General features: G+C 50.1%; 1 protein-coding gene across 4 annotated transcripts; it reads right to left on the bottom strand.

The window, feature by feature from the left end:
* Window positions 1–1,557: 1,557 nt before the first annotated feature.
* Themis2 (thymocyte selection associated family member 2) lies at window positions 1,558–16,676 on the bottom strand. 4 transcript variants are annotated; one of them, XM_041652728.1, is made up of 8 exons: window positions 16,577–16,676; window positions 12,922–13,062; window positions 8,432–8,842; window positions 5,666–5,820; window positions 4,768–5,278; window positions 4,673–4,701; window positions 2,443–2,584; window positions 1,558–2,012 (listed from the first exon to the last, which is right to left on the bottom strand). In XM_041652728.1, exons 1-8 carry the CDS (start codon window positions 16,674–16,676, stop codon window positions 1,981–1,983), a joined length of 1,521 nt encoding a protein of 506 aa, XP_041508662.1. In that variant the 3' UTR covers window positions 1,558–1,980. The 4 variants fall into 4 exon arrangements, with proteins under 4 accessions (XP_041508662.1, XP_041508661.1, XP_041508663.1 ...); XM_041652727.1 differs by having other exon boundaries at window positions 4,768–5,820; XM_041652729.1 differs by lacking the exon at window positions 5,666–5,820 and having other exon boundaries at window positions 4,768–5,323; window positions 8,523–8,842.
* Window positions 16,677–18,648: the final 1,972 nt, after the last annotated feature.

Below are 18,648 nucleotides of genomic sequence, written 5' to 3'. Positions count from 1 at the left end.
GCATCAGGAGGCTTGCAGTGGACTGCCCTGACTCCTGGTCATTTGATGGCTCTCAGTGATCACATGATTACTAAACACTGGGAGTCTGAGGCATAGCATAGGCAGGAGAGTGCTGTGGAATTCCAGCCTCCAGAATGTTGTGCTTTGCTGTATAGGTAGAAGAGCTTGTGTTTGGGAGTCCAAGGTATTCAGTACATTGGAACGCCAATATGGCCCATGCTCTTAGAAACTACCAGTGTTACCTAGTTGTTCAACCACTCAGGAAAAATTTTAGAACTGCAGGTGGGAAATGGGGCGTCATGAAAAATAACACTTTAGGGCTGGAGAGATGGCTCAGTGGTTAAGAGCATTGACTGCTCTTCCAAAGGTCCCGAGTTCAATTCCCAGCAACCACATGGTGGCTCACAACCATCTGTAATGAGGTCTGGTGCCCTCTTCTGGCCTGCAGGCATATACACCAGCAGAATATTGTACTCATAATAAATAAATAAATAATTTAAAAAAAAAAGAAAAAGAACACTTTATTAAGCTTAACTAGAGAAAGGCCAATGTAAGAATTAGTATTTAATGTGGATTAATGGTTTCATTTTAGTGCAGTTAATGGGGCTGGTGAGATGGCTCAGAGGTTAAGAGTACTTGCTGCTCTTCCAGAGGTCCTGAGTTCAATTCCCAGCATCCACATGGTGGCTCACAACCATCTGTAATGAGATCTGGTGCCGTTTTCTGGCCCACAGGGATACATGTAGGCAGAATATTGTATATATAATAAATTAAAAAAAACAATGTAGTTGGGAGAAACTTCACTGAGCCATCTCTCTGGTCCCTCTATCTTTGAAAAGTAGCTCTCTTAGTTCCACTAACAGATTTTGATAACTTAAGTTCTACCTAAGATTTTGTTCTTGGAAGCAAATTCTCACGTTTATTTGAACAAGCCCCTTTACCATGTGCTGATCATGAGCTGGAATCTACAAACATGAGAATATTGTCTGTCCCCAGGCACAGAGTGGACGCAGATGTGGCACAGCAGACAAAGGAGGTGGCAAACACTGGGTGGGGCAATGAAGACTTGAGTTCCCTTTACCAGAAGGCAGGCAGTGCTGAAGCTGGTGGCTTTTGGTTCTCTGAGCCTAGTTGTGGAACAACTGTTGAGCACAGGAGTGAACAGAACTTAAATGGCTTCTCTGAACACCAAAACTCTAAGACTGAGAACTTCACATGCAACCTCTGGGACCAGGCAGAGGCAGGAATCTGGAACTCAATGGTGATCATGTAATTGGACGTTTCCTGTCCCAACCGCCCAGTCCCAAAGAAGCACACAGAAGCTTATATGAAGGGGGCTGGAGAGATGGCTCAGTGGTTAAGAGCACTGACTGCTCTTCCAGAGATCGTGAGTTCAATTCCCAGCAACCATATGATGGCTCACAACTATCTGTAATAAGATCTGGTGCCCTTTTCTGGTATGTGGGTATACATGGAAGCAAAATGTTGTATACATAATAAATAAATAAATCTTTTTTTTTAAAAAAAGAAGCTTATATGAATTATAAATGCTTGACCAATAGCTCAGGCTTATTACTAACTAGCTCTTACATCTTAAGCTAACCCATATTCCTTATTTACACTCTGCCATATGGCAGTACCTTCATTAGCATGGGACTTTCATCTGCTCCCTCTGTGTCTGGCTGGTGACACCTGACTCTGCCCTTCTCCCATCATCCTTAGTTTAGTTGTCCCACCTATACTTTCTGCCTGGCTACTGGCCAATCAGCGTTTTATTAGTCAATGAGAGCAATGCATATTTAGGGTGCACAGAAGGATTATTCCACAGCAAGGTGGAAATAGTGTCTGTCCCATTTCAAATCCCTGAGTCCCTGAAGACTGCCGCGGGTCTCCCAAGAGTTAGCTGGTATCCCAACTTCCTGTGCAGCAGCGGCTGGGAAGTGTGGCTGCCCCAGCACTTCGATGACTTTCTGAAAGGGTTCAAATTTCTTCATAGTCGTGGTCATCCATATCTGGGTCAGGCAGGGGAGGTGACATGATAGGATATTTGCCAAGCGTGCTCGGGGATTTGGGTTTCATGCCCAGCGCTGAAGAAGAAGAAAAAAAGTCTGGGTTATGCAGAATCTTTGTCTTTAGGCAGGTTCCTTCCCCTCTTCAGCTTCCTCAGGAAAGGGCTTGGCCTAACTCTACAGCCCAGACACCACCGTTCATTTTCCTTGGACCCTGCAGTCATTTTGCAGTCCCTGTTTGTCATCGGAGGACACTATCTGGGACGGGAGTCATTTCATCGTTAGGGTGTGGAGTCTAGGAAGAAAGACCAGAGGCCTTCCCACCTGAGCCACTCCATACAAGCTTGACTCTCTCTCAAACTAGGACCACAGTAGGGTCCCCTGGCAGAGCCAGCAAAGGCGGGAGAGGGGCTTGATGGGTCAAAGGACTCACCTGAATTCTTTGTTTGGGTTTTGGACTTAAGGTCTTTCTTGTGGACAGGAATCTTGCTGTACAGATTTGACTTGTCCTTGGGGAGGTCTTCCAGGGTCTTTGCCTTGGGTTCAGACTGTGGGTAGGATCCTATAACTTGAGACTGAGCAGGAAAACAAGACAAAAACAATCCAAAAAACTAGAAATCAGAAAGGGTCCAAGAATCAGCAGTCAAGGCCGGGCGGTGGTGGTGCACGCCTTTAATCCCAGCACTCGGGAGGCAGAGGCAGGCAGATCTCTGGGAGTTCGAGACCAGCCTGGTCTACAAGAGCTAGTTCCAGGATAGGCAGCAAAGCTACAGAGAAACCCTGTCTCGAAAAACAAAACAAAAAAAAACTTTAGTTGGGCGGTGGTGGCGCGCGCCTTTAATCCCAGCACTCAGGAGGCAGAGGCAGGTGGATCTCTGTGAGTTCAAGGCCAGCCTGGTCTACAAGAGCTAGTGCCAGGACAGGCTCCAAAGCTACAGAGAAACCCTGTCTCGAAAAACTAAAAAAAAGAATCAGCAGTCAAGCCCATGAGATGGAGTTTCCTGACAGTGCCACAGGCTCTGGCCACTGGCCCTGCTTTGCTGAGCCTGGCTTCTCATGGACAGGATCCCCTCATGAGAATCCTCAGGACTTATCTTTTTAACTTCCACCGCCACGTGACAACATGATTAGTAAATTCATGCCTCCCGAGGTCTCAAAACAGTATGCTTGTTGAGTTCACAAAGCATGCGTTGGATAGGTCACTCAGGCAGAGCAGTCAGGGCCAGTTCAAACCCAGCCCTGTCATCCTCCTGGCTGTATGAGCTCGGGTGGCTTGCCTGTTATCTCAGCTGTAAAGAGAATGTTGAGGGGGTGTGCAGGGGAGGGGTACTGTGAGAATAGGTGGAGTCAGCTACCAAGTAAATATGCTACAGGCAAACAGGAAATGGTTACCACAAGGGCTTGTGGGGGAAGTCTTCTTGGGTTTACCACTAAGAAAGATGCTCAGAGGGGTAGTGTGAGCCTGCATCCCCACTCTTCCATCTTTGACTCTCCTCGGCTCATTCAGCAGTGCCTACCAGCCTTGGAGATACGGAACTTCTGCTCTCTGCCCCCTTACCCTGCCCAGCTCTCTTTAGGCAGAGAGACTACAGTACAGTGGGCTGGAAAATGACATGTCTCCAAGTTATGGACACAGCAGGAAGATGACAAAGAGAACGGAGCCAGCTCTCCCCAAGCCTGAAGGAGGAGCAATGATGATGGCCATGGGGCTAGTATAGGTCTAGTTTGGGTCACCTCAACTCTGTGGCCCATACTAGACCCATGGTCAACCCAGAGCCCTTCTTCTGTGGTTGGAGTTGGGAGTACGAAGTGGTGGTGGGTGAGTGGCCCAGGAAGGCCAGCCAGACTGATTAACAGACCGGAATCAATTCATGAAGGACCCTGGTGCCATGTAAAACCACTGAAGGTTTCAACACTGTGACCATCAGGCAACCAGAGAAAGATTTAGGATCTATGCTGGTTAGTTTTGGTTGCTAATTTGACACAACCTAGAATTACCTGGGAAGAGAGTCTTGATGAGGAATTATCTAGATCATGTTGGCCCGTGGGTATGTTCTATGGGGGATTTTCTTGACTACCCACCAGGGTTAGACAACAGAGCCCACTGTGGGTGACACCATTCCCTATGCTGGACTCTAAACTGTATGAAAGTAAAGAAAGTCAGCAAGAAAGCGAGCAGGCCGTACGCATGCATCGGATTCTTTCCCTCTTGACTGGACATGGTATGGCCAGCTGTCTCAAGCCTGACTCTGTGACATCCCTGCAGTGAAAGGCTATCGCCTAGAATTGTGAACTAAAACCTTACCCCTCCAAGCTACTTTTGGTTCGGATGTTTGATCACAGCCACAGAAAACAAGCAAGGACAGGAGCCATCCTAAGAGCTACTGAAAAAAAAGATGATGCTCCACTTGGGAGTGATGCAAGGTGACAGGAAAAGGACCAGGAACTTAGGGCCAGAATGTCCAACCTTGGGGGCATGTCAGAGTCTCAATCCTCATTTTTGCAATGATAAAATATTGATGATAAGAACAACTCCAGGATTATGAGGCCTGACTGGGAATAATTGGTACAAAGAATAGAACTTGATGAGCTGCAAGTTCAGTACAGTTGAAAGAGAATCATGGCAGGCAGAAAGCAAGGAAGGGACCCAGGGTGAGCACCACCCCCCCCACACCCCCCTCCCCGTTAGGGTCTGTACATACCGTCACGTTGTCCTCCTGGCGTACCTTCATGTTGTCCTCCTGGCAGCTCTGTACACTCTGCTTCCGCTCACTCACACCCTTGCTCTTTGGGGGCCTGGGCGGGGGAGCTTGGCTCTTCGAGGCTGGCAGCTTCCGGAGATTGTAGTAGAAGGCTTCTGATAGTTCCTCCACCCTAGTGACAGAGAGTGGCCTAGCCACCTGGCCTGGCTGCCCCTCAACCTCCGCCACGGTCAGGTCCAGCCACTGGGGAGGGATTTCAAAGCACATTTCTGGCTGGGAGTCCAGGCCTACCACCAAAAAGGGTTCTGTGAGCTTCTCCTCCAGCCGCAGACCCGGGAAGGAGACCAGAGGGTCAGTGGGGTGCCGGGCGTCCTTGGCCACCACCTTGACCTCACAGGGCAAGGAGAACTGGGCGGTGAGATCTGCTAGGCTGTAACGCCGCCCATCATTCACCTCCTCCACGAAGCCACCGGAGAGGTAGAGGGGTAGCAGAATCTGTTCTTTGTCCTCGATCTCCTCCTCTTCCTCCAAGTCCTCCTCTTCCTCCCCGACTTCCTCACTCAGTCGCTGGCATATCAAGACATCTATGTCCTGGCCCTGGGTCCCACAGACCTGGCCTTGCCTCAGCACCTCCAGCCGATCGCCCACAGCCAGGAAAGAAAATTCAGGATTCTCTTCTTCGTTCCCATCACAGTCTTTTGTGGCCACCACCCGGAGGGGTCGGCCTGGTTGGAGAGCCCCCAAAATGTCATAGGCTGTGGGGAATTCCCTTGGCCTCCGCCTCAGCTTGCCCTGGTAGGCCCCGGAGAGAATAAAGTATCTGGGAACCTTTCGGCTCTTGCTTGAGGCCACAACCTGCCAGGCTGGTGAGGCCGGCCCATAGATGCAGAGCCTCTGGCCTTTGCGTAGGGAGCCCACCCACGGACTGAGGAAGATGGGTGGGCCCTCAGGAACCTCCAAGATCTCTGTGGACATAGGATAGGGGCCTCCCTGGGCCAGGACCTCGCTCAGCAGCAGCGGCTTGATGAAGTGGATGTTCTGGGAGGAGGCGGTGACATCCTCCACCTCTACCTCCAGGGTGGATGGGATCTTGACGATGGTGCGGCGCACTGTGGGGAGAAGGGGAGGCAGTTCAGGGGTGCAGCATAGCACCCCGTGCTGGCTTCCACCCCAGCTTTGAGTCCTGTTTCATCTCAATCATTTTCCTACTATACTAGTTTTTTTTTTCAGGATAATCTCTTTTCAACTTCTTTTTATTTCTTAATTTTAATTTTTAAATTGTTTATTTGTTTTTATGACTTTTGACGGTATGTAGGCATATGCATGCGGGTGCAGGCAACGGCAGAAGCCAGCGGGGCAGTTGGGTCCTGCAGGGGCTGGAGTTACAGGAGGTTGTGAGCCGCCTGACAGGATAACTCCAGGTCCAGGTGGAGCTGATGCTCTTTTCTGACCTCCACGGGCACTGCACACACGTGGTGCACAGACATGCATGCAGCCAAAACACCCATACACACAGAATCAATGATTCTGGAAAACTCCTTATAAAAATCAAAAGAAAACACATTAACCGGGTGTGATGGTGCCCACTACAACCCCAGAGCAGGGAGACGGAAGCAGGATGGCCAGGAGGTCAAGGCCATGACGTGCTAACTGAGGAGGTCATAATATTGCAGAAGGGTAGCTAGGGGAGCTCTAACTCCAGCAGAGAAAATCCCTGTGCTAGGAAAATAGGGCACACAGATCTCCTCGAGTTTGCCTTTTCAAGGGGAGCTGGGAGGGCATTTCCTTTTCCGTTTCTTTTCCACAAACAAAATAAAATCTACTTTGCCGTGCCATGGGTATGCGTCTCTAAAAAGAGGATAACTAATTTTCAAAAGTATTTTTAAAGCCGGGCGGTGGTGGCGCACGCCTTTAATCCCAGCACTCGGGAGGCAGAGGCAGGCGGATCTCTGTGAGTTCGAGACCAGCCTGGTCTACAGAGCTAGTTCCAGGACAGGCTCCAAAGCCACAGAGAAACCCTGTCTCGAAAAACCAAAAAAAAAAAAGTATTTTTAAAAAACCAACAAACAAAACAAAAAGGAAACAGGAACGATCACATTCATATGCTCTAGCACTTGACCTGGGAGGTAGAGGCAGGAGGATTAGGAGTTGGAGACTAGCCTGGGGTATATCACACTCTCTCACTAAAAAAAAAAAAAAAAAAAAGTTGGTTAACCTGGCACTAGCTCTTGTAGGTCAGCCTGGTCTACAAGAGCTAGTGCCAGGACAGGCTCCAAAGCTACAGAGAAACCCTGTCTCGAAAAACTAAAAAAAAAAATCTTTTTGGGCAGAAAAAAATTATTTTTGGGTCAGGCAGTGGTGGCTTTAATCCCAGCACTCGGGAGGCAGAGACAGGTGGATCTCTGTGAGTTCCAGATCAGCCTGGTCTAAGAGCTAGTTCCAGGACAGGCTCCAAAGCAACACAGAGAAACCCTGTCTCGAAAAACAAAAAACAAAACAAACCAAAAAGTGATCAAAACACTAAAACAATCACTAAAAGTGATCAAAACATTAAAAACAATTCTTTCGTTTCACTCATGTTTGGCAGCACTGGAGCTCAAGTGCTCGCTAACTCCACAGCGAACCAGGCCCCGGCCGCCTCTTTTATGTTTGTTTGTTTGCTTATTTTTTATTTATTTGAGACAGGGTTTCTCTGTGTAGCCCTGGCTGTCCTGGAACTCACTCTGTAAACCAGGTTGTCCTCAAACTCAGAGATCCGCCTGCCTCCGCCTCCTGATTACTAGGATTAAAAGCCCGCGCCACCACTGCCTGGCTCCTTTCTCCTTTATTGATTTTACTATTTTAAAAAAAAACTCTTTGATTTTGTTTTTTATTCACTTATTTATGTGTGTGTGTCTGTCTGTCTGTACACCTGCATATGTATGCGTTCATGCCACGGTGTGAGTGTAGAGGTCAAAGGACAACTTGCAGAAGTCAGGTCTCTCCTTCCACCATGCCAGTCCCAGGGATGGAACTGGCACTTGATGGTGGCAGAGCATCTTTAATTGCCGAGACATCTCACCACCCCACTCGTGCTCTCTAGAAAACAGATCATTTTATTATTGGTGTGTGTGTGTGTGCATGCATGTGTGTGTGTGTGTGTGTGAGTGCGTGTGTGAGTGTGTGCGTTCATGTGTGTGTGTGTGCGTGCATGTGTGTGTGCGTGTGTGTGTGCGCGTGTGTGTGTGAGTGTGTGTGTGTGAGTGTGTGCGTGCATGTGTGTGTGTGTGTGCGTATGTGTGTGTGCGTGCATGTGTGTGTGTGTGTGTGAGTGTGTGCGTGCGTGTGTGTGCGCGTGTGTGCGTGTGTGTGCTGAAGGGAACATGGAGGTCAGAGGACAATTTTCACAGCAAATTCTTTTATACGCTGAGCTACCTTGCTGCCCCCTTTAAATTAATCAGTTCTTTCGTTTTTCAGTTTTGAGACAGCATCTCCACAGCCCTAGCTAGCATGGAAGCTAACGTTGGCCAACCCTGTAAAGCATGTGGGACCTTGGGTGTGCTTAACCTATTTTCCTGTCTCTTCTTATACCACATTTCCGTTTCGTTGGGCATCTGTATTCTGTGACATGGCAGACACTGGATGAGCCAGCTGGAGCCCCCAGACTGTGCATGGAGTTGGCGGTAACTTTGTACTGTGCAGCTCCCCGCCATTCCGCTCCCCACTGCCCAGGGAACTCACTGTGCATCACGGCTTGCAACATATACTGGGGCCTCAGGATCACAGAGCGCCAGGGTAGGCTGGGGCAGGTAAACATGAGGTCCTTCATAGCTGGGTCCTGCAGGATTTGGAGCAGGGTTTGTGGGGCACCAGGCTTGCATCTGCAGAAGGGTCCCTTCTGGGAAAGGGGCAGATAGAGGATGACCTCCTGGGTCTTTGAGTCCTGGACACAGCGTGCATAGCGGGTCCCATGGTGTACTTCCACAGCCTCAAGCCTGAAGGGTTGGTCCACAGGCACCATCCCGGCCTCCGTGACAATTCTTTCAGTTGACTTGAAGTGAATGGGCCACTGTGTGGGGCTCTGGGGCACGGCAGAGATGAGCTCCTCCAGGGTCCTGTAGCTCTGCAGGCTGCTGAGTGTACTGAAGAGGCCTACAGGAGTCAGCAGAGAGGGGAAGAATGGGGGGTGGGCAGGCCATGGCTGGGGCAGGCTCTGCAGGCAACCCAGCCAGCATCCCTCCTGGGGCTGCATCTGGACATCTAGACCAAAGGTCTGTGGATGGAGGCTGGAGGACAGTGTGTGAACAGATAATCAGGAACAGGAATGACACACCGATGTCACGAGAGACACAGAAGAGAGTAAGGGCACATTCTCTAACACACACGCACACACCTCCCTTGCTCTCCCACTTTTCTGACCTCTCTCTGTCTCCAACTTGGCCAACCTATCCCTTTTCCCTCCAGACACCTCCCCTGTAGCTGCAAGCCCACACATCCAGTCTGTCTCCCCATCCCGAGGCATCACCATTGTCTTTCTCCCAAACTGGAGCCCCAAGAGCTACTGGTCCAGGTGCTCTCTGACACCCACCCCTCAGTTAGTCTGCCAGGACCACCCACCACTCCTGCGGTCCCCAGACATCCTGCCACCAGGCTGGTACATCACCCGACTTCTGGGAGCAGTTGTTTTCTGTCCCAATCTCACCACTCAAATCTAAACAAGAAAGTATCACGGAGTCTGGACTGAATGACATTCTACAGAAATACTGGTCTTGGACACGGATGTAGTTCCGTGACCGAGTGCTTGCTTAGCATGTGAGAGGCCCTGAGCTAAACCCCAGTGCTGAAAATATGTGTTGGCCTGGATTCTTAAAGCATGCCTTTAATGCCTGTTCTCAGGAGGTAGAAGCCGGTGGATCTCTACGAGTTCAAGACCAGCCTGGTCTACATAGCCAATAGCTAGGATGACATAGTGAGACCCTGTCTCAAAAAAAAAATTGCCATATGGCCTAGTGTGGTGGCACACACCTTTAATCCCAGCACTTGGGAGGCAGAGGCAGGTGGATCTCTGTGAGTTCAAGGCCAGCCTGGTCTACAGAGTGAGTTCCAGGACAGCCAAGACTACACAGAGGGGCGCTCTCTCTCTCTCTCTCTCTCTCTCTCTCTCTCTCTCTCTCTCTCCCTTTCACACACACACACACACACACACACACACACACACACACACACAATACTCATATAAAGACAAAGCCTAAGGCATATTCCAGGCTGAAATGAACTGGACAAGAAAGCAGAACATGGCTGTTACCTGAGTTTACACTCAGGATGGAGGGATTACTGCCAGTGGCATCCACGGAGCGGCTGGTGGACTTTGGATGTAAGTCATAGGTTAGACAACAGCATGGTACTGAAATTAAGGCCCCTGACTTTGGTCACTGATCCCTAAGTGGTTCTGTGAGCAAAAGTTCTCTAGGGGATTGGTAGCTGGAAAAGGGTGCCACTCCCACAATCTACTGCCAAAGCATCCCAAAATACATGTCTACACACCCATGGATGAATGTGTGTGTGTGTGTGTGTGTGTGTAGGCATGGGCCTGTATGTGCATCTCTCTGTGGGTGATGAACCTGCGTGTGTATGTGTGCAGAGTTCTTAGATCTAGTTGCAGGTATTTGAGAGTTCAAGGAAATCTTCTGTAGAAAAACAGAGTCCTTGCCAGGAGTGGCACACCCCTTTAATCCCAGCACTCAGGAGAGAGAGGCAGAGGCAGCCTGGTCTACAGAGTGAGTTCCAGGACAGTCAGGGCCACACAGAGAGACCCTGTCTCAAAAAGTAAAGTAAAATAAAATAAAATAGAAAGAAAGGGAAAGGAAAGGAAGGAAGAATGAAAGAAAGAAAAAGAGAGTGAGAGAGAGAGAGAAAGAAAGAAAGAAGAAAGAGAGAGAGAGAGAAAGAAAGAAAGAAGAAAGAGAGAGAGAGAGAGAGAGAAAGAAAGAAAGAAAGAAAGAGCCCTCAAACCACAGGCTAGTCATCATTTGAATCTCTGCGAAGCCCCAGGACCCTCAGCACTTTCACAAGAGAAAGTGTGTCAGTCAGTCCAACCCAGAGGATCCACTTCTGCTCACCTCCTGCCACCGCTGTAAGCGTGTGTGTGTGTGTGTAGGTGCCTGTGTGCCTTCAGGATGCACCTGCTCAGTGCCAGCCCCTCCTCTACTCTATATATACGCGTGTGACCTCCCCACATCAAGTCCAAGGGCTCATAATAGAGAAGGAAGCTGAGGCCGGTGGCATCGTGGTTTCCACCCAGGCTGCTCCCAGCCACAGACAGCACACCTCCTGTTCCGTAATAATGAACCCCTTGGGAGTTACTTTTTCCGCTTGCTTGGCTGGCTTGCTCGCTTTTGAGGGAGGGTCTCATGGATCTCAGGCTGGCCTTGAAATTCAAAGAGATCTTTACTTTAAAAAAAAATCAAAAAAGGGTACATTTGGGGCTGGAGAGACAACTCAGAGGTTAAGAGCATTGCCTGCTTTTCCAGAGGTCCTGAGTTCAATTCCCAGCAACTACATTGTGGCTCACAACCATCTGTAATGAGATCTGGTGCCCTCTTCTGGCGTGTGGGCATACATGGAGGCAGAATGTTGTATACAAAATAAATAAATAAATCTTTTTTTTTTTTAAGGGTATATTTAAGCCTTTAGTCCCAACACTCAGGAGGCAAAGGGAGGTAGATCACTATGACTTTGAGGCCAGTCTGATCTACATGGGAGTTCTAGGCCAACCAAGGTTATGCAGTGAGACTTTGTCTCAAAAAAAAAAAAAATGAAATAAAGAAATCACACGTAGCTAGAGAGATGGCTCAGAGGTTAAGAGCATTGCCTGCTCTTCCAAAGGTCCTGAGTTCAATTCCCAGCAACCACATGGTGGCTCACAACCATCTGTAATGAGGTCTGGTGCCCTCTTCTGGCCTGCAGTCATACACACAGACAGAATATTGTATACATAATAAAGAAATAAATATTTAAAAAAAAAAAAAAGCACTGACTGCTCTTCCAAAGGTCCTGAGTTCAATTCCCAGCAACCACATGGTGGCTCACAACCATCTGTAATGAGATCTCATGCCCTCTTCTGGCCTGCAGGCATGGAGGCTGAACACTGTATACATAATAAATAAATCTTTAGCCGGGCAGTGGTGGCGCACACCTTTAATCCCAACCCTCGGGAGGCAGAGGCAGGCGGATCTCTGTGAGTTCGAGACCAGGCTGGTCTACAAGAGCTAGTTCCAGGACAGGCTCCAAAACCACAGAGAAACCCTGTCTCGAAAAAACCAAAAAAAAAAAAAAGAAATCACATGTACCTAGTATATGTATGCACGCATGTGCGTGCACAGCACCTGTGTGGAGGTCCGATGAGGCCTCCTTGTAGGAGTCACTCTCTCCTCCTACCAGGCAGGTTCTGGGAATTGAACTCGAATCACCAGGTTTGGCAGCTGCTGATCGTCTCCCAGGCATGAGACCTCCTTCTGCTCCTCCTGCCTCCGCTGTCTAAATTCTGGGATTACAGGCATGTGCCACCACACCACAGCTGGTTTACATAGTGCTGGGATAGGACCCAGGACTTCATGTACCGCGTCTCATGCATCCTACACTGACTCGATACGTAGCTAAGGTTGGCCTTGATTTCCTGCTGGGCAGCCTCTGCCTCCCCTGTGCTAGAATCCAGGCCTGTGCAGCCACACCTGTTTCCCTTGGGATTTCTTAGGCACTGAATGCCACACTCCCTTATCTGGGGACCACCTCTTGCTCCTGGATCTGCAGACCTTGAAGGCCAGCCCCCACCCCACCCATGTTGGTGCCTGCTTCATGGACCCTTGCCCTCTCTCCCTGCCACCCCAGAAGGGCCTAGCTCATCCTGAGTCCACACACCCAGCTCCCCAGAGGGCCTGGCACACATTGGTGTCGGTCGATATCTGATGAAAACGTGTGAGCAAACAGAGACCAAACGTGGATGCAGACGTGATGAGAAGAGGGCAGGGCCGTGCCAGGCGCAGGGCATCCTCAAGGATGCCCCCTGAACGTGCCCCTGGCCTTGCAGCTATGGAACAACAGACGTGCCATTCTGCTATGCAAAGCCAGAGGGGCGGAAATGCTGGGTGTGGCAAACCCACCCACAAGTGGCTGAAGAGAGAGAGGCCTAGCGGATGCCAGGGCAAGTGGGGAGGCAGAGGTGCACACCTTACCTGAGAAGTTGGGGTTGAGCTCCAAGGCCTGACCCGTCTCTGAGTTTTCACAGACCACCTTCTGGAGGTGGACATGGGTGACCTTGATCAGGTCCCCTGTGGAGAGGCAACACTCATTCCCAGAAAGCTCATAGACGGAACCTGTGGAGACACAGACTTGGTTTATGTTTCTGGCGGTGTGTGACCTGTTCCTTAAACTCTGCTTGGTTGTCCCTGCTGCCTTGAGTGTCTCTCTCTCTCTCTCTCTCTCTCTCTCTCTCTCTCTCTCTCTTTCAAAGTTCTGGGGACTGAACCCGGGGCTCCATGCATATGTAAGTACTCAACCCCCAGCTGCAGTCTCAGTTTTTTTCCTTGTCTTTCCCTGCTAAAAGGCATCTGGCTCAGCCGGCCATCCTCAGACAGCTTACCCCGTCTACACTGGCCATGGGAGGCAGCCCTCATGGTGCCCGCCCTTTCTCCCAATTCAAGCGTCCTAACGTGAGTGTGATCAGCGCTGGTCCATTTTCAACATCATTGCATCCCCTGGGGGTGTGTTCTACCAATGAAGCAGTAAACAACCCTGTGAACCCCAACTCCCCTTGACAGTTACAAAATCAGGCTCTGGGTAGGGATGCCCTAGGTAGATACAGAGGGCCAGGTGGGTACCTCATTCTTCCAGCACCCCGCTTTCGACTTCAGATGAGTGAGTTACATGCTTGCTTGCTTTAATTATTTATTTATTTATTTATTACGTTTGCCTGGAACTCTCTGTATCAAGGACGACATGGAACTTCTGACCCTCCTGCCTCTGCCTCCCGAGTATTTGAAGGACAGGTGGTGTGCCACCATGCCAAGTTCTTCACAGCATTAGGAATCAAATCGAGGGGCTCACGCACGGTAGGTGAGCACCCTACCAACTGAGCCATGTCCCCAGCCCAAATGAACTGCTTTTAACTTTTTGGTTTGTTTCAGTCACGTTCATCTTGAGTACATTCCACAGCATGGGTGTAGAAATCAGGGCCACTCTTGGGAGCCAGTTCTCTCTTTCCACCATGCGAGAGCTGCAGATTGAATTCAGGCTGGAAGGGCTGGCAGTGACCACCCACCCACACACACACCAGCCAGCTCACCAGCCCAGTGAGTTCCTCTTAGAGGAAAATGAGGAGGCTAAGGTTCTGAGCACCACCTCCAAGTTCAGCAGCCCACTTACCTGATGCAAAGGGTTAACGCCCTGGAGAACACTGGAGGATGGAAGATACACCCGAAAGAGCTCACAGTGCAGCGTGTGCAAGGCCCCCATCTGGCTGGCAGGCGATGGGAAACTGCGGGTGCCAAGGCCTTGAGGCCACAAGACAGCCCTTCTCCCGGGATAGCCCTAGCAGGGCTGCTCACGTGGCCGTAAGAAGCTGGTGCGAACCTCACCAAAACGCCCTCAGCAAAACACCCACAGCTAACCCTGTCTCGAAAAACCAAAAACCAAAAAAAAAAAAAAAAAAAAAAAAAAAAAACACCCACAGCTGTCCCAGCGTCAGGGCGTGGACCTTCCGGCAGAGGACACTATATATACCTGGCCCTGCATTAGCTGCGGAGTTATATATACTTGGTGCTGCACAAACTGCTGCCAATGCATGACTGCCCTTAGGGGAACAGGGGCCAGCAATTTCCCTCAGCTACATAAATAGTGAGAGAGCAGTTTCTCTTTCCTAAAAATGACGGCTCAGAGAAGGGGTGTCAGCTCCTCCAAATGATTGGTAAAGAAGAAGACCAAGAACTTGGCTAGATAGGGAGTTCTAGGCCAGCATGGGGTACAGGAAACCCTCGCTCAAAAATATCAAAAAGGGGCCAGCAAGAGATTGGCAGGAAAAGACTTTCATCCCCAAGTCCCACATGGTGGAAGAAAATTGACTCCCGAAAGTTGTCCTCTGACCTTTACACAGAAACCATGGCATGCACATGCTCCCTACACACTAACAAATTCATAAATAAATGTGAAAACAAGTTCACAAGGTCGGCTGTGACGAAATCCGTCTGTAGCCACACCATTCAGGAAACTTAGGCAGGAGAAGTCTGAGTTACACAGGAAGAGCGTGTCTTAAACCAGAACAAGGATGAAGACCGTTAGCTCGTGCTAGATACCGTCTAGGCTATACAACCGGGTTCCATGTCCAACATCTCGGGAACGTGGAATTGGGAGGGAAGGGCAGCAGGAGGTAGAACCTGGGGTGTTAAGTCCAGGTATTTCCCTCCAAATCTGGAATTCCTAACCACATGGTCGGCTCCTCCACCACACTGCCCTGCCCTGCCCCTGCGGCCATCTGCCGTCCACGTAATCTTGTTTATGTACCCATGACCTGTGACATGTCCCCAGTCACATCACCCCAACTTGTGTCACTTGCCACCACTTCCCAGGGCAGATCAAATGAGGAAACTCAAGTATTGTGTCAGAGGTGAGCAAGGGATGCTGGGAGGATGTTCCGGGCTGGGGAAAGGACAAACAGACCCCAGACGACTGCTTCAGGACCCATCAGATTCCAGGGGACCCGAGGGACCCACTGTGAAGTCTAGAATCCGCTTGGCCATCAGAACACTTTGCTGGCAGCTGCTGTGGCAGACCCAGGTCCCCTCACTCTGGAGAGGCTTGTTCTATCTGCATCCCGGCATCTCCCTCCACTCCCTGCTCTGTCTCCCTCTTTTCACTGAGGGCTACGGTTCCTCCCCCCACAGAACAGCCAAGTAAGTCTCTGTCCAGGGCATCCCTTCTCCTCCTCCCACTACCCAAGTGGTCAGTCCCCAGCCACTTGCTGTTTTGAGCCATAACTGGTGACTGTGTCCCTGACGTGCCCGTCTCTTCTCTGCTGTGAACCAGGAAAGTTGTGGGCAAGAAGCAGGTGAGCAAGGCAAAGCAGGAAGGCTTCCTGGAGGAAGGACCATTCAAGCTGAGAGATAAAATGATCTGACCATCTAGTGGGCAGAGGGCCAGGGAGACAGAAGGCTAGGAGCGCAGAGCCCACTGGGAGGGCTGATCTGGTGCTTATAGGAACTGGGATGTATCTCAGTGGTTGGAGCTCAGAGCACAGAGTTGATCCCTGCAGAAAGGGAAAAAAGATAAGAAAAGGGGGAAGGAGGATAAGGAGAGAGAAGAAAAAGGACAACAGCAAGTCAGGTATGGCAATTGCATTCAGAGGCAAAAGGATCACTGCAAGTTTGAGGCCAGCTTGGGCTATGACAAAAAATCTCCTCTCCCTCCCTCTCTCAAAAAAAAAAAGTTAAAAATTAAAAAAGCAAGTCCAGCAGTCTAGTATAGTGGATCAGTGATCTCTATTTACTTATTTATCTATCTATTGTTATAATTGTTCTTGAGACAGAATTTCCTAGGTTGTTCAGGTTGTCCTTGTCTCGCTGCCACCCAGTTTCTGCACTACCTCACCCATGGGACAAAAACCGAGGTGCAGGGAGATGGTTTTTTAGTGTGAACTCACGAAGCTTGGGCAAGAGGCAGCGTCAGAATTCAAACCCCAACTTCCTCAGCGTCTCACTCTGTACCAGATTGACCTGGAACTCACTAGATAGGCCAGTAGTCTCGAACTCGTGCCAATCCTCCTGCCTCAGCTCCTCAGTGTTGGGATTACAGACATGATCCACCATGCCTGGCTGCTTCCCCCCAGGGCCCGTTTACCCTCAAAGTAGACTCCGGAGCAGACACGCAGCACGCGCGGAAGGGAGGCGGGGTCCAGGCGGCTCGCGAAGTCCTGCAGCGGCACCGGCACCGGCTCCATGGTCGTAGGGCTAGCGCTCAGACGAGACCACAGCTCGGCAGTGGAGAGCACGGAAGCCACGCCCAGCATAGGCCCCGCCCCTGAGGCCCCGCCCCGCAAGCCTTGGTAGTCGCCCAGCTGTGTTCACTAACGCCCTGGGAAGCCTTAGGTAAGGGCTTAATCCCCTTGACGTTGCTCCTCAAGCCTAAAATTGAATCCTTTCTTAGTTAAAGTTTCTACTGTTGTGATAAAACACCATGACCAAAAGCAACTTGGGGAGGAAAGGGATGATTTCAGCCTACAGTTCTGGGATCACACTCCATCAGGAGCTGCAACTCCTGGCCAGAGGCTGAGATTGATACAGAGACCATAAAGGAACATAATTTACTGGCCTGCTTGCTCCTAATGGCTTCCTCAGCTCGCTCTCTCTTTCCTCTCTCCCTCCGTCCCCCTCTCTTTTTGAGACAGGGTTTCTCTGTGTAGTTTTGGCTGTCCTGGAACTCACTCTGTAGACCAGGCTGGCCCTGAACTCACAGAGTGGAACTTACCTGCCTCTGTCTCCAGAGCGCCTAGATTAAAGGTGAGTGCCACCACCAGCTCAACTTGCTTTCTTATGCAACTCAGGATCACCTGCCTGGGGTCCCCACTACCCCCACCCTAAAGCCTGGACCCACCCACGTCAATCGTAAGTCCAAACAATGCACCACAAACAGGCAATCTGATGGAGATGTGTCCTCAAGTAAGGGGTCTAGGTAACTCTAGCTTGGGTCAAGTTGACAAAAAAATCACCCAGGACAAGCCCTACTTTGGTCTCATGGTGCATGTCTAAATTCAAGACTTGATCATTTGATACCCAGAAGACTTAGGTGTGTATATGTGCGCGTGTGTGTGCGTGTGTGTGGTGTGGTGTGAGTGTGTGTGGTATGGTGTGATGTAGTGAGGTATATGTGTGTGCTATGGTGTGTGGGTGTAGTGTGTGGTATGTATGTGGTATGTCCGTGTGTGTGTGTGGTATGTGCATATGTATGATGTGTGCATGTATGTGGTATGATGTGTGTTTGTGTAATGTTTGTGTGATATAGTGTGAGTGTGGGGGTGTATGGGGTGTGTGTGTGGTGTATGTGCATGTGTGTGTGTCTGTGTGTGGTGTGGTGTCTGTGTAGTATATGTGGGTGCGGCGTGGTGTGTGTGTGTGCTGTGCTATGTGCATGTATGTGTGGGTGTGTCTCCCATAGCACAAACTATACTCAAACTTACTCTGTAACTGAGGATGACCTGAACTTCGGCTCTTCCTGCCTCTATATCCCAGTGTGTGTGGTCACCACGCTCACTTTATTGGGTACTAAGGCTCGAAGCCCAGGCTTCTTGCCTTTGAGACAAGGAGTTTACCAAGTGAGCTGCATCCTCTACCTTGTTTTGGGTTGTTAGGCAGATTTCATGTAGCCCAGGCTGACCTTGAGCTCACTGTGTACCCAAGGATGGCTCCTCTGAGCACCTGCCGCTCTTGCTGCCTCCTCCTCCCAGGTTCTGGGATAACAGGCATGTACCACTGCTTCAAGCCAGGAAGATGTTGAATGGAGAAAAACTGTCCCACGTGCCCAGCTGTGATGTGCCCAGATCTCTCCCCCACCGTACGCCAAGTCCAAACAGGGTGTCGCAGCTCCTCGTGTAGTTTGTGGTGTCGCAGGAGGGATACACTCTTACCCTTGGGTCTGAGGAAGAAGATATATAGCCCTGCCCACCCCAGGTACCCTGCAGTCCTCTGCCTGGACCCTTCTAGTGATACAGAGCTGAAACCTACCTCCCTAGGACCCCCATAGCCTCAGCACTTGGGAGGACAGGAGCGCAGGTCATCCTGGGTTACAAAGCTCAAAGCCGGTATAGACAGACAACACGAGACTCTATGTCAAAAACAAAACAAGACACAATTTCTCCTAACATCCGCCTCCTGTTTTAGGAAATAAGATGGGATGGGAACAGACTTCCCTGTGGT

The sequence above is a fragment of the Microtus oregoni genome, unplaced genomic scaffold (genome assembly GCF_018167655.1).
Source record: "Microtus oregoni isolate MIOR12 unplaced genomic scaffold, Mior012 000005F_ref0000423, whole genome shotgun sequence".
NCBI classification, from domain to species: domain Eukaryota; kingdom Metazoa; phylum Chordata; class Mammalia; order Rodentia; family Cricetidae; genus Microtus; species Microtus oregoni.
This window is presented reverse-complemented; position numbering and strand designations above follow the sequence as displayed.